Genomic DNA, 14030 nt, shown 5'->3' with positions numbered 1-14030 from the left:
GAATTGGTAGTGCTGGGTTGAAATGGGCCAACACCTCTTTTGATGTGATCAATTCTTTACACTTCTAGAAACCTCATCTACGTTCGTCATCCCACTTCCATGGTACCCCTGTTTGCAGTAGGGTGTTCAGCAGGTGTAATACCGTAGACAAATTTGGTAAGAACTTGTGGTAGTAGTTTACCAGCCCGAGGAACGACCTCACTTGTGAAACATTTTCTGGTGCTGGAGCCTTGACTACTGCCTCAATCTTGTCAGGGGACTTATGTAACCCCTCTTCATCGATGACGTGGCCACAATACGAGATCTGTTTCTGGAAAAACTTGCACTTGTGGCGATTAGCTCGTAGCCCATACTCCTTTAATCTGGTGAGCACCTTCTCCAAGTTGGCGAGGTGATCACCGTCATTTTCGCCCGTGACCAAGATGTCGTCCAAATAACACTGGGTCCCTGGAATCCCTTGCAGGACCTGATCCATCGCCCTTTGCCAGATAGCCGGAGCCGAGGCTACTCCAAACACCAGCCGGTTGTATTGATAGAGACCTTTATGAGTGTTGATCGTAAGGTAATGTTTCGAAGCTTCTTCTACCTCTATTTGCAAGTATGCCTGGGCTAGATCAATTTTGGTGAAGCGTTTACCTCCAGATAGCGAGGCGAAAATATCCTCAATTCGTGGAAGCGGATATTGCACCGTGTGAAGGACTGGGTTCACTGTCACCTTAAAATCCCCACAGATGCGGACCTTCTTTGGTTCCCCAGGCGTATTACTCAACGACCTCTTCATTACAGGAACGATGGGTGTAGCCCACTCGCTCCAGTCCACTTTGGACAGTACTCCTGAACGTTCCAACCCTTCCAGCTCTGCTTCAACAGCTGGTCTGATCGCATAAGGCACTGGTCTGGCCTTCAGAAACTTTGGGCTTGCATTTTCCTCTATTTTAATCGTTGCTGTTATTCCTTTTAGTGTTCCTCGTCCCTCCTGGAACACTTCTTTTGTGTCAGTTAGCATTTTTGACAGTCGTCCAGGTGTGACGTCGTCATCCTTTTTGGCCTCAACCTTCAGTGCCTGTATGGAATGCCAATCTAATTGTATCTTCCGGATCCATTCGCGTCCTAGCAGTGGTGGTCCTCCATTTGGCAATACATATATATCCATTTTAGGTATTTCCTGGCCTTTATATGTCACTTTCACCCTTATTTTTCCTTTGTGGCAGACTTTTTGCCCCGTATACGTTTTCAAGACAATCTCTGTAGCTTTCAAGGGTATGTGTGAAAATAGCCGCTTGTAGTCTCTTTGATTTATGACTGTTAGAGCTGGCCCTGTGTCCAATTCCATTTCCACTTGGACTCCGTCTATCTTGAGTGTAACCCAGATAGTCTGGTGATCCTCCATTTCGGTTACCTTATGTAGTTTCAGACAACCCAGCTCCTTGCTTCCAGAGTCTGTGTCACTTTTCTGTTCGTCTGAACCACTGTCCATCACCTGGTGTACCTTTTTGTACTTCTCCTGTGGAGATTTCTTACTGTTGGTTTTCTTCCCAGACCTGCAGACTCTTGCTATGTGTCCTGCTTTCCCACACTGTCTGCACACTTGGTCCTTGAACCAACAATCTTTCTGGTCATGTGTTGTTCTGCCGCAGCGATAGCACTTCCCTGTTCCATAGGACATTTCATTGGTGCCATATTCTTGCGGTCTCCGTTGTATCTCTGCAGCGCCCCTTGCGGCTGCTTCGTGTGATACTGCCATACTGAAAGCTTTGTCCAGCGTAAGGTCCTTTTCTGATAGAAGCTGTTTCTGGGTTCCTTCACATTGAAGCCCACACACAAACTTGTCCCTTAACGTGTCTGCTAGTCCCGCTCCAAACTGGCAGTGTTTCGATAGCTTGCGCAGTTCCGTTAGGCACTCAGCATTGCTTTCGTCTTTGTATTGGTTCCTTTTATGGAACTTAAATCGTTCTGCTATCAGCAGCGGTGTGGGGTTTAAGTGGTCCTGTAGGATTCCTACTATGCTTTCAAAATTCTTGTTTACCGGCTTCTCTGGGGTTATTAGATTTTGCAATAACCCATAAGTTTTTGCACCCATGGAATTTAACAGAACCAGTGCTTTATTAGCATCTGGCACTTCATTCGCCCTGCAGTACACCTCAATACGTTCCACATATGTCGCCCCATCTTCGACTTCATTGTCGAACGTAGAGATACTGCCACTCTTCGGCATCCTTGGGTGTGAGTTAACTATCACAAATGGCACCTCCCGCGCTTCCCCTTCTTCTCCGCTGGCACAAAATGGCATCTCCCGCACTTTCCTTCCTTCCCGTGCTCGCCCTTCTTCTCCGCTGCGGCTTCTAAAAATGGTGCCTCCCACGCTCTTCCTTCTTCTCCGCGGCTCAATGGCATCTCCCGCGCTCTTCCTTCTTCTCTGCGGCTCAATGGCATCTCCCCTTTCTTCGCCCCGCGGACCCTGTTCAGCCCGTGAGCACTGGCTGTGCTTTGCGCGTTCTTCTTTTTATATTTTTCGACACCGCTCAGTCTAGAACCCGACTGTTTCTTACCCTCTCTCTCTCCGGCTTGTTTTATTTTATTTTTTTGACGTCGCTCGGTGTTCAACCCCCGGCTGCGCCCTGCGCTCTTCACCCTCTGTCTTACCCCGTCGACGCTGCTTGGCTTTCTCTCCGCCGTCGGTCGGCTCCAGCCGCCGCTGCTTGGGAAGGGTCTGCGCTGGACCGATCGTCGGTCTCTTACTGCTCATTGTGGCTGGGGAACCAAGCCCGGCTCTCCACAGCCTCCCCTGCGAAGTTGGATCTCTGCCTGACTGCTGGGCAGTTGCTCGTGGTCGACGCCCGTGTTCCTGGCCTCGACTATTTTTTTTTTTTTTGCAGGTAGATTCGAATCGACACTCGTTGCCACTGTTGGATCCGTGGTTCAGTGGATAAATAATCACACGGATGCTGTACATTAACAAATAACAGGTCTTTACTGGAGGAGGGTAGTTTCTAGACTGGGGGTACAGAGGCATGCGCAAAGCTTATATACCGGTGTGGTCACTGCCGGTACTACAGTATACAGGAGCTGTAAAAGTAGTTCTGACTTAAAGGCACATACACTACAGTACTGCTTTCAAGTTATGAACTAACACACTTGGTATAAATCTGAAGTTTGCACGTGTGGGATGAGTTTATACATAACATTAAGAATAAACCTACATTAAAATTATGTAAATTAGAATGTCACAGGGCAGAACAGTTCATTTAAATACCTGCTATAGTAAATCTAATAGGTAAAAAGAAAGATCATAAAAGTTGAAACTCAACCCATTTCATTGTTTTGGAATGTTGCTCAGAATGTGCGGCAGACTCCTGGCGAGTTTCTTGCCACTACGTGGGAGCCCATCAGTGTGAGGGTAGAAAGCTCTGGACTGAGATGCCACTGCATCACCATGTGTGTTGGTGAGACACATTAAAGGAGCAGAAGTGACCCAAAGGTCAGATCGGCTGTCCAACTGAAGGCTTTGAACCCTCAGCTGGTAAATGTTCGGGGCTGACTGGGTGAATAGGACACCACTACATTGTGCTCTCCCTCCACAGGCAGACAGCAAAGCCTTTATCATCTCTTCCTGGACCCTTAGGACACCTTCCATATGGCGGCCCTGGGGAGTGATGGTAAGTAAGGCAGACGGGGGCAGGGGGCGGGGGACGGGGGGGGACCTCTGTTTCCCGCTCTCTCGCCACCATGCAGCAGACAGGGTAGGATCAACCAGTGGCAGTGCTGGCAGAAATGGAGGGGGTAGGAATTCTTTGTTGAGCCAGTCAGGCAGTGGTCGGCCTAAATACCTGAATTTTCCCTCATTCTCTGCCACATTCCCGCCCAATTTCAATTTTGGACGGGATTAAAGAGGATTCCCCACAAAAAACTCTGATAAAAGTTCTGTTTTCAAATGGGAAATGCAGGAAATTTTTTGTCCTCTCCTGCTCCAATCTTCATTGAGCCTGAACGGGACATGTTTCTAAACTGCCTTGTACAATTCAAGCATTCACTTTTTGAAAGACCCCAGTACTGTTTCAGAGTCCGACTTCTAACCTCTTACAGGTCAAACCACGTTGCACTTACTTTCCAATTCAGTTTTCCGATAACCTTGACAAAGCTGCAGATATACACAACAATAAATACAGTGTGGAACTAGACAGAATTCACACAATACAATCAGAGAGTAACACAAATCTGTCTGTGGAGATGCAAATCAATTTATATGTCTCTGCCAATCAATCAAGGAAACATGGCACTTTGTTCTACAGATCCAGAACCACTGTCTGCTTTTTAATTAAATTATGTGAATAATTCAGACTTTTTCATATGTGTCTACAACAAATTGTACTACTATAAGCCCTCTATTGTCAGCTGATCAGCAGATTTCCCTGCTCAACGGTAACTCAAACAGTGCTACCATTGGAAAAAGCACAGCATAACCCAAAATGGATCTCATGTAGCCAATGCTGGTTGAGCTAATTATATATATATATATTTTAAACACAGCTTGCACTTAACCAAATTATTCATTACATTTGTACATCACACTGTCCTTTAAAAGTGCACATCTTGCTTGAAGGCGGGGCAAGTTGAAAAGGAAAAAAAAAATCCACATGTTTTAGTTGGACAATTTCTTCATAAGGGAAAGGGAAGAGGCTATTACCTTTGCAGTGATTTTCATCCCAGGGATACACGCAGTTTTGCACGCCATTGCAGACCAATGTGTCATTGATGCACATGTTGCTGTGACAAAAGAAAGCGTTAGCTTCACAGGGGGCTGGAAAAGAAACAGGCAGAAACACAAGTAAGTTCAAAAGCATCTATAGGTAGTGAGACACTTTCAACCACCAAATCCCTCTCTGGCTGCAGGCTGAAACTTACTTTGCCCCATTGCCCTCCCCCTGATTGCAAATTGGCCACCGTTTATATGCCCTGTTATGACCACTGCGATGGGGTGGATTCTCCATTTTGAGTTTATCCTTTCATGTCTGCTGGACAAGGTGTTCATAACGTTCTGTACCAAAAGCGACAGACAGACCAGATCGAGTGTCCCTTTGGAAACAAAGGACTCAAACCGGTTTCAAAAACATTTTTTCAATAATATTAATAATTTAATGCTGCAACACTGTCTGAAAGCCTGTAAATCTAAGTCTTTTAAACTAGTCATAGCACAGCACATTTGTTTCCTTGGGCACACTTCTTTTCAAATATACCACAAAAACAATTTTATAATGACAAATCAAAATGCAAGGTTAAGTTAAAAAATTGAATAAATCCCAATATCTCTTCTATGAGAGCAAAATCATTTACCTTGCATGTTACAAATATGAAACAATAATTGTTATGCCGCTGCATCTATGTACAGGCTGTCAAACTCTCCAGGTGGATGTAAAAGATCCCGTGACACTATTCAAAGAGGACCAGAGAGTTGTGCAAATGTTCCAACATTTCTCTCTCATCACCAAAAACAGATAGGTCTTTCATCTGATTTATTGCTTGTGAGATTTTGCTTTGTACAAATTAGCTGCCATGTTTAACATCATAACAGCGACAATACTTCAAAATTGATTTTACATGAAGGATTTTATGATGCCCTGAAGACGTGATTGTTGTGTATATACCTTTAAGAGAAGAACTGATTCTATACTGCAGTACCGGCAGTGACCACCCCTGTATATAAAGCCATAGCAGGCTTCTGTACTTCAGTCTTGAATTACTCTCAGTTCAGTAAATACCTGTTTCATTGTTCTCCTGCAGTCTGAGTATTATTGATCCTCGGACACTACACTGGCGACGGGCAGGTTTGTACTCACCTGCAGTACTGCATCACCTCACAGGGATCTTTTCCCTGAAGAGAAGCTTCTTGGAGGTCGAAGTCAGAATGGCGGGCGTCGACCGCGGGCAACCGCCCAGGGATCCATCGGAGAGTTGCAGGGGAGGCTGTGGAAAGCTGGGCCTGGCTCCCCAGTCGAGGGGTTCCAGCAAGTCGTGCTGGTAGCAGGTAGTGCACTGACCCTTCCGGACTGTGGCGGGCTCAGACTCGATCGAGCGGCTCTGCAAAGGGGCTGTGCAGCGTCGTCGGGAGGAAGAGAGAGAGAGAGGCTGGAGAGCACAGGGCGCGGTCGGTGCTCAAGAACAGGGCAGCGTGGAGAGGATAGAACACGGGGAAGGAAAAGTGAGACGCGCCGAAGCCGTGGGTCGCCGCCATTACCCTGTAGAACGCTAGGAGCAGTGTAGCAGCAAGGGGAAGAAGGAAAAGCACGGGAGGCGCCATTTTATTCCATTGGGGAAGAAGGAAAAGCGCGGGAGGCACCATTTTATTACATTGGGGAAGAAGAAAAAGCGCGGGAGGCGCAATTTTAAATCACCCAAGATGCCGAAGAGTGGCAGTATCACTGCTTTCAACAACGAGGTAGAAGACTGGACCACGTATGTGGAAAGAATTGAAGTGTACTGCAATGCCAATGAGGTGGCCAATGGAAAGAAGGCGTCGGTTATATTAAATTTGATGGGCGCGAGAACGTACGGCCTATTGCGGAATATAATTACCCCAGCTAAACCAATGGAGAAAAGTTTTGAAGAGATTGTTAATATCTTACAGGAACACCTAAACCCTACACCGCTGCTGAAAGCAGAAAGATTCAAGTTCCATAAAAGAAACCAGCACAAAGATGAGAACAATGCTGACTATCTTACGGAACTACGCAAGTTATCGAAGCACTGCCAGTTTGGAGCAGGACTGGCAGACACCTTACGGGATAAGTTTGTCTGCAGGCTCCAGAGTGAAGGAACCCAGGAACGACTACTTTCGGAAAAGGACCTGACGCTAGAACAGGCTTTCAGTGTGGCAGTGTCCTACGAAGCAGCAGCACGGGGAGCTGCGGAAATACAACAGAAACCACAAGAATACAGTGCTAACGAAATGGCGTATGGAGCAGAAAAGTGCTATCGCTGCGGCAGAACACCCATGATCAGAAGGACTGTTGGTTTAAGGACAAAATATGCAGGCAATGTGGGAAAATGGGACATATAGCAAGAGTCTGCAGGTCGGGAAAGAAAACCAACACTACAAGAACTACTAAGGAAAGGTACAAGAAAGTAAAAAAAATGACAGACAGTAGTTCGGAAGATCAGGAGAGTGATAATAACTCCGGGAGCAGGAGACTAAGTTGTCTAAAGTTACACAACGTGATCGCAAAGGAGGATCACCGAATCATTTGGGTCTCCCTCATGATAGCAGGGTCTCCAGTAAAGATGGAATTGGACACAGGATCAGCCCTAACTGTCATGAATCGACGAGACTATGAGCGGCTATTCCCACACATACCCTTGAAGGACACATCCATTGTATTGAAGACATACACGGGGCAAAAAGTCTACCCAAGAGGAAAAATAAGGGTGCCAGTTGAATACAACGGCAGGGAAACACAGAAAATGTACCTATATATACTACCGGATGGAGGACCACCACTATTGGGACGTGAATGGATCCAAAAAATACAATTGGATTGGCATTCCATTCAGGCGCTAACTGTGACTGGTAAAATGGATGATGACGTCACACCTGGACGACTGTCAAAAATTCTAACTGACGCAAAAGAGGTGTTCCAACAAGGACTTGGGACTCTAAAAGGAGTAACGGCAATGATAAAAATCAAAGATAACGCAAACCCAAAATTTTTTAAGGCAAGACCGTTACCTTACGCGATCCGTCCAGCCGTTGAAGCAGAGCTGGAGAGTCTGGAGCGTTCGGGTGTGCTGTCCAAGGTGGACTGGGGCGAGTGGGCCACACCCATCGTTCCTGTAATGAAGAAATCATTGAGCAGCATGCCTGGGGAACCGAAGAAGGTTCGCCTCTGTGGGGACTTCAAGGTAACTGTGAACCCAGTCCTGCACACAGTACAATATCCACTTCCACGGATAGAAGATATTTTCGCCTCACTATCTGGAGGGAAACGCTTTACAAAGATTGATCTGGCCCAAGCGTATCTACAAATGGAGGTGGAAGAAGCATCTAGGAAATACCTCACGATAAACACTCACAAAGGCCTTTTCCAGTACAATCGACTGGTATTCGGGGTAGAATCAGCCCCGGCTATTTGGCAGAGGGTGATGGAACAAGTCCTGCAAGGGATCCCGGGGACCCAGTGTTATTTGGACGACATCCTGGTTACGGGCGAAAATGACAGTGAACACCTTGCCAACCTGGAGCAGGCGCTCACGAGATTACAGGAATATGGGCTACAAGCCAACCGCCCCAAATGCGAGTTCTTCAGGAGACAAATCTCGTATTGTGGCCACATGATTGATGAGGAAGGGTTGCATAAGTCGCCGGACAAGATTGAGGCTGTAGTCAAGGCTCCAGCACCGGAAAATGTGTCGCAACTGAGGTCGTTCCTCGGGTTGGTGAACTACTACCATAAGTTCTTGCCGAATTTATCTACAATTCTGCACCCACTGAACGCCCTACTGCAAACTGGAGTAACATGGAAATGGAGTGATGTGTGTAAGCGTGCCTTTCAGAAATGTAAATGCCTAATCACTTCAAAAGAAGTATTGGCCCACTACAATCCAACACTACCGATTCGGTGAGCATGTGATGCATCTCCCTACGGCATCGGAGCCGTGCTGTCACACAAATTCCTTGACGGTTCAGAGAGGCCAATAGCCTTTGCGTCGCGCTCGTTAACCTCAGCCGAGCGTAACTACACCCAGATTGACAGGGAGGCCCTCAGCCTGGTGTGGGGGGTGAAGAAGTTCAATCACTATCTGCACAGGCAGAAATTCACCCTACTGACTGATTATCAGCCCCTGGTCTCCATTTTTAACCTGAAGAAGGGCGTTCCAGTGATGACGGCGCAACGGCTGCAAAGATGGTCACTTTTTCTAGGGGCACATCAGTACGACATAGAGTACAAGGGTACGAAACAGCATGGAACTGCTGATGGGCTGTCGCACCTACCGTTGCCTACGGTAGAGGAAGCACCTGCAGTGGACACTGTTGAGATATTCCATGCGACCATAGTCGAATGTCTACCTGTTACAAACTCAAGTATAGAGAAGGAAACCCGAAATGACCCGACACTCTCTCGAGTCTATGATTTGACGGTGAAGGGATGGCCAGCACATGGCGACTCACTGTTGCCAGCATTCTCGCCAAGGAGAGAACAGCTGTCAGTGTGCCGGGAGACCTTGATGTGTGGATCCCGAGTGGTAATTCCACCCAAGTTGAGAGATAGAGTGCTCAATGAGCTTTATGAGGGTCATCTGGGAGGGGTAAAAATGAAGAGCCTAGCCAGGGCGTTTGTGTGGTGGCCGGGAATTGATACATCAATCAAGGATATGACCAAGAGATGCAAAGGATGCCAGAAGGTCCAAAACGCTCCACCACAGGCCCCGCTACATCCATGGGAGTGGCCCTCATCTCCATGGCAACAGGTACACATTGATTTTGCTGGTCCATTTATGGACTCAATGTTCCTAATTGCTGTGGACGCCCATTCAAAATGGCCAGAAGTCATCAAAATGTCCTCCACCACCACGGAGAAAACTATTGCAGTCCTACGGACCATCTTCGCCAGGAATGGCTTGCCAGAACAGATTTGCTCTGACAATGGGCCACAGTTTGTTTCCGAGGATTTCTGGAGGTTTCTGAGGAATAATGGGGTGAAATATTACACATCTGCCCCATATCATCCAGCCACAAATGGATTGGCTGAGAGGTTTGTTCAGACCTTTAAAAAGGCAATAAAGGCAATGCATATGACGACATACCACTACAACACAAGGTGGATAATCTCTTGTTTGCTTACCGGAATGCGACACATGCAGTCACCAACCAAACTCCAGCCATAATGTTCTTCAACCGAAGGCTAAGATGTCGCCTGGATTTGCTCAAACCAAACATAAGATGAGATGTTGAGGATAAGCAATTCCAGCACATAAATGAGAAGCCAACCAGGAGCTTCAAGATAGGGCAACCAGTCTTGGCCCGCGACTACTGAACAGAAAAATGGCAGCCAGGAACGATATGCACACAGCAGGGACCACTCATGTACACAGTGGACGTTGGAGAGAGCATCGTGAGACGCCATGCTGACCAGATTCTCGAGTCACAGGAACAAGCCAAACCCATACCACGAGCAGGTGCACCTGGTAATCAGCCCGAAGTACAGATTGCGTCTACCTCAGAAGCAGTGGTATTGGAAGCTGATGAACCAACCAATGACAATGCGCAAGAATCAACTCCGCCGCAAGAACAGGATACTCGAGAAAGGCGTTATCCAATCAGGATCAGGAAGCCTCCTCAAAGACTGAACTTATAAATGATTACTTCAGTTGATGTATATAGTACAGAGAAAATTGTAATTGTAATTAGTTATTATTTAGTTGTTAAATGAATGTTATGTACTGTTTATCTAAAAGGGGAGGAATTGTTGTGTATGTACCTTTAAGAGAAGAACTGATTCTATACTGCAGCACCGGCAGTGACCACCCCTGTATAAGCCATAGCAGGCTTCTGTACTTCAGTCTTGAATTACTCTCTGTTCAGTAAATACCTGTTTCATTGTTCTCCTGCAGTCTGGGTATTATTGATCCTCGGGCACTACAGTGATAAGATGCTATATAAATGCAAGTTATTATCGTTCTGTAGCCACTTTCCACCCACCTCCCTGGCAACTGTCTCAGGCTAAACCAGATTGTTTGCAACCTTGGTCTCCTATTTGACCCTCAGCTGAGCTTCCGACCCCATATCCTCTCCATCACCAAGGCCACCTCCTTCCACCTCTGGAATATCACCCATCTCTGCCCCTGCCTCAGCCCATTCGCAGTTGAAACCCTCATCCATGCCTTTGTTACCTCTAGACGCGACTATTTCAATATTCTTCTGGCCGGCCTCCCAGTTTTCACCCTCCATGAACTTGAGGTCATCCAAAACTCTGCTGCACATATTCTTACTCATTTCAAGTCCCATTCACCCATGAACCCTTTATTCACGAACTACATTGGCTCCTGGTCCACTAATGCATCAAATTTAAAATTCTCATCCTAGTGTTCAAATCCCTCCGTGGCCTCGCCCCTCCCTGTCTCTGTAACCTCCTCCAGCCCTACAACCAACGTTCACTGTAAGTTGAGCTTTGTTCTGCATGGCCTGTTGGTTTTAATGCGTGGTCCCTTTCAATTTCTGTGCATGCGTGGTATTTACAATGGAAAAGCTGGGGACCTTGCCCATCACTGCACAGCCGAGAGGGAACACTGTCTAAAATCCTCCGAAAACTCTGCGTTCCTCCAAATCTGGCCTCTTGTCCATCCCTCATTTCCATCACCCCACCACCTAAGCTCTGGAATTCCTCCCCTAAACCTCTCCACCTCTCTCAACTCCTTTAAAACTGTCTTAAAACCTAGCTCTTTGACCAAGCTTTAGGTCAACTATCCTAATGTCTCCTTCTTTGGCTCAGTGCCTGATTATGCTGCAGTTTTTTTTAAATTCGTTTTTATGGGATGTGGGTGTCGCTGGCAAGGCCAGCATTTATTCCCCATCCCTAGTTGCCCTTGAGAAGGTGGTGGTGAGCTGCCTTCTTGAACCACTGCAGTCCTTGTGGTGAAGGTACTCCCACAGTGCTGTTAGGTAGGGAGTTCCAGGATTTTGACCCAGTGACGACGAAGTATTGGCGATATATTTCCAAGTCAGGATGGTGTGTGATTGGAGGGGTTCTTGGAGGTGGTGGTGCTCCCATGCGCCTGCTGCCCTTGTCCTTCTAGGTGGAAGACGTCACATGTTTGAGAGGTGCTGCCAAAGAAGCCTTGGTGAGTTGCTGCAGTGCATCTTGTGGCAACAAGAGCAGGTCAAAGGCTAGGTATTCTGCGGCGAGTGTCTCACCTCCTGACTCCCCAAAGCCTTTCTACCATCTACAAGACACAAGTAAGGAGTGTGATGGAATTGTCACGGGGCCGTGCATTCACGGGGCCGTTTTGCTAGGGTTTCGGTAGTAGACCCAAGTGCAGGAAACCTATCCAAGGACTCGAGACCGGGTAGAACTCGAAAGATGCTTCACTTGATACTCGAAAACACAGAGACATAGTAACACTCGAAAGGAGATTCACTTGAGACTCGAAAACACAGAGAAACTCGAGAACGCCAGAGACACAGCAAGAGCTGTTACTAGCAGGCAGGCGAACCCAGCACTGAGCAAAGAGGACAGGAAACAGGAAGCTTAAATACAGGCCAGAGTGGTCACGTGACATAATTATTCAAATGAGACAGGAGACAAATACTTTAACAACAAACAGGTGAGGCCAGAGGCACAGAGGACAAGACAAGGACAAACCTCACAGCTTTACTCATTCTCTGCCTTGCTCTCTGTGCTGCTGGTTCATCCTAAGGAGAGTGGAAAGTGGTGGTCTCCTTGACCAGGGAGTGGAGGAGAAGGAGAAACCCCAGACCACCACTACCATCTACCAGCAACAGCTACAACTGAGGTGCCTGGAGAGAGAAGAGGAGAGGGAAAAAGGAGGCCAACATCTACAAGAGGAGAGGCCTTTCCACCACTGCCTCCCCAAATTGGCCTCCATTCCAGGAGAGGGAGAGAGGGGAGAGAAACAGCATCGACACCAACTGCTTGGAAGGAGGGAAGGAGCAACTTCTTCTGCTGAACATCTGCAGGTGGGTGTCATTTGGTGCATTCCCCAAAAGACTTTGTATTGTAGGTGGGGGGAGGAAAGAAGACTGGCCGGAACACCAAGGGGTGTCTGTGTGTGTGTGTGTGGGCCTTGTAGAATACTAGGCCACACACACCACTAATAAGCACCCCTTCTATTGCCTGGCCTGGGACAGCTGGAGCTGCCTAGGTGAAGCCTTTAAATCATTAATACATCATTAAGACCTGGTGCAGGGCTGAGCCTGGGCATTCTCCAGCTTTCCCAGGCGAAGACATCTTCTCCCCCTGCCAGAAGAACACCTTTCAGAGATTTTATTTTTTCCATCGGGGAGTGCACCCCTGCCGACACCCACCCACCTACCATCCTGAGTGGCGCCCCTGCCTTTGCGGCCTCCCTCCTTCCCACCCCCCTCTCTCTTTCTCTTTGTCTCTCTCTTTGTCTCTCTCAAGAGGCACCTCTTTTCCAACTTTTAATTTATTGCCACTTGAGCAGAGGGGAGAAGGCCCCTCTCCCAATTCTAATCAATAAGGGGAGAGGTGGGCCTTTAATTTAACAGCTCCCTCTGCTCAAGGGAGGACTTTAAAAAAAAAACCGGAGGCCATCTTCAACATCTCAAGGCCTGTGACTTGGGGTGGGTGTAGCCCTTTATAAAAACCACCCCATAATGGCGTCTACTTCTTCGCCAGTGGCGGGGCCGGCTAGGTCATATGCGGCAGTGGCAGCCACAGCCACGGCTGCTCCCGCTGCTTCTGCCACCCTGTCACCTTTCTCCTTAATAACTAAAAAGCTTGGGGTGAAGAGCTACACCCACCCCACAATGAGAATTGAGGCGTGCGTAAAGGCCATGGCTGGGGTTGTCAGCCCTTCAGCCATCCTCGCTGCCTCGAAAATGTACGGGAAGGCTGTGTTCTACCTGGGGTCGGAGCGGGCGGTGTCCCTGGCCGTCACCAAGGGGCTCACCATGGGCGGGACCTTCCTGCCGGTGGATCCTCTTGAGGCCACCGCGCGGAGGATTGTTATTTCCAATGTCCCACCCTATATTCCTGTTGAGCTCCTCCTCCCCCACTTGCGCCAACTTGGGGAGGTGAGGTCGGGGATTGCACCTATCCCGCTCGGCTGCCGGGAAGCCAGCCTTCGGCATGTCTTCTCCTTCCGGCGCCAGGTCTTTATTCAGCTGGCGCGGGAGGAGGACACCGACGGGGCATTTGTCGTCCTCCATGAGGGGACCGCCTATCGCGTCTTTTGGACGGCGGACGGTGTGCGGTGCCATGCCTGCAAGGAGGTGGGGCACATCCGGAAAAACTGCCCCGCCTCCAAGGCCGCCGGATCGTCTGGTGCAGCCAAGGCGG

General features: G+C 48.1%; 1 protein-coding gene across 2 annotated transcripts in view; it reads right to left on the bottom strand.

Annotated features, from left to right (window-relative positions):
• Positions 1-14030, bottom strand: part of neto1l (neuropilin (NRP) and tolloid (TLL)-like 1, like) — a 437965-nt gene that overhangs the window by 39275 nt on the left and 384660 nt on the right. For both annotated transcript variants that reach the window (XM_085993433.1, XM_085993432.1), the window contains exon 8: positions 4685-4798. In XM_085993433.1, the coding sequence (XP_085849559.1) occupies positions 4685-4798 (114 nt within the window). The remainder of the gene's footprint in view (positions 1-4684; positions 4799-14030) is intronic.

This window comes from Somniosus microcephalus, chromosome 7 (genome assembly GCF_052327205.1).
Source record: "Somniosus microcephalus isolate GS21.2 chromosome 7, FLI_Smic_1.0, whole genome shotgun sequence".
Classification (NCBI taxonomy): Eukaryota; Metazoa; Chordata; class Chondrichthyes; order Squaliformes; family Somniosidae; genus Somniosus; species Somniosus microcephalus.
This window is presented reverse-complemented; position numbering and strand designations above follow the sequence as displayed.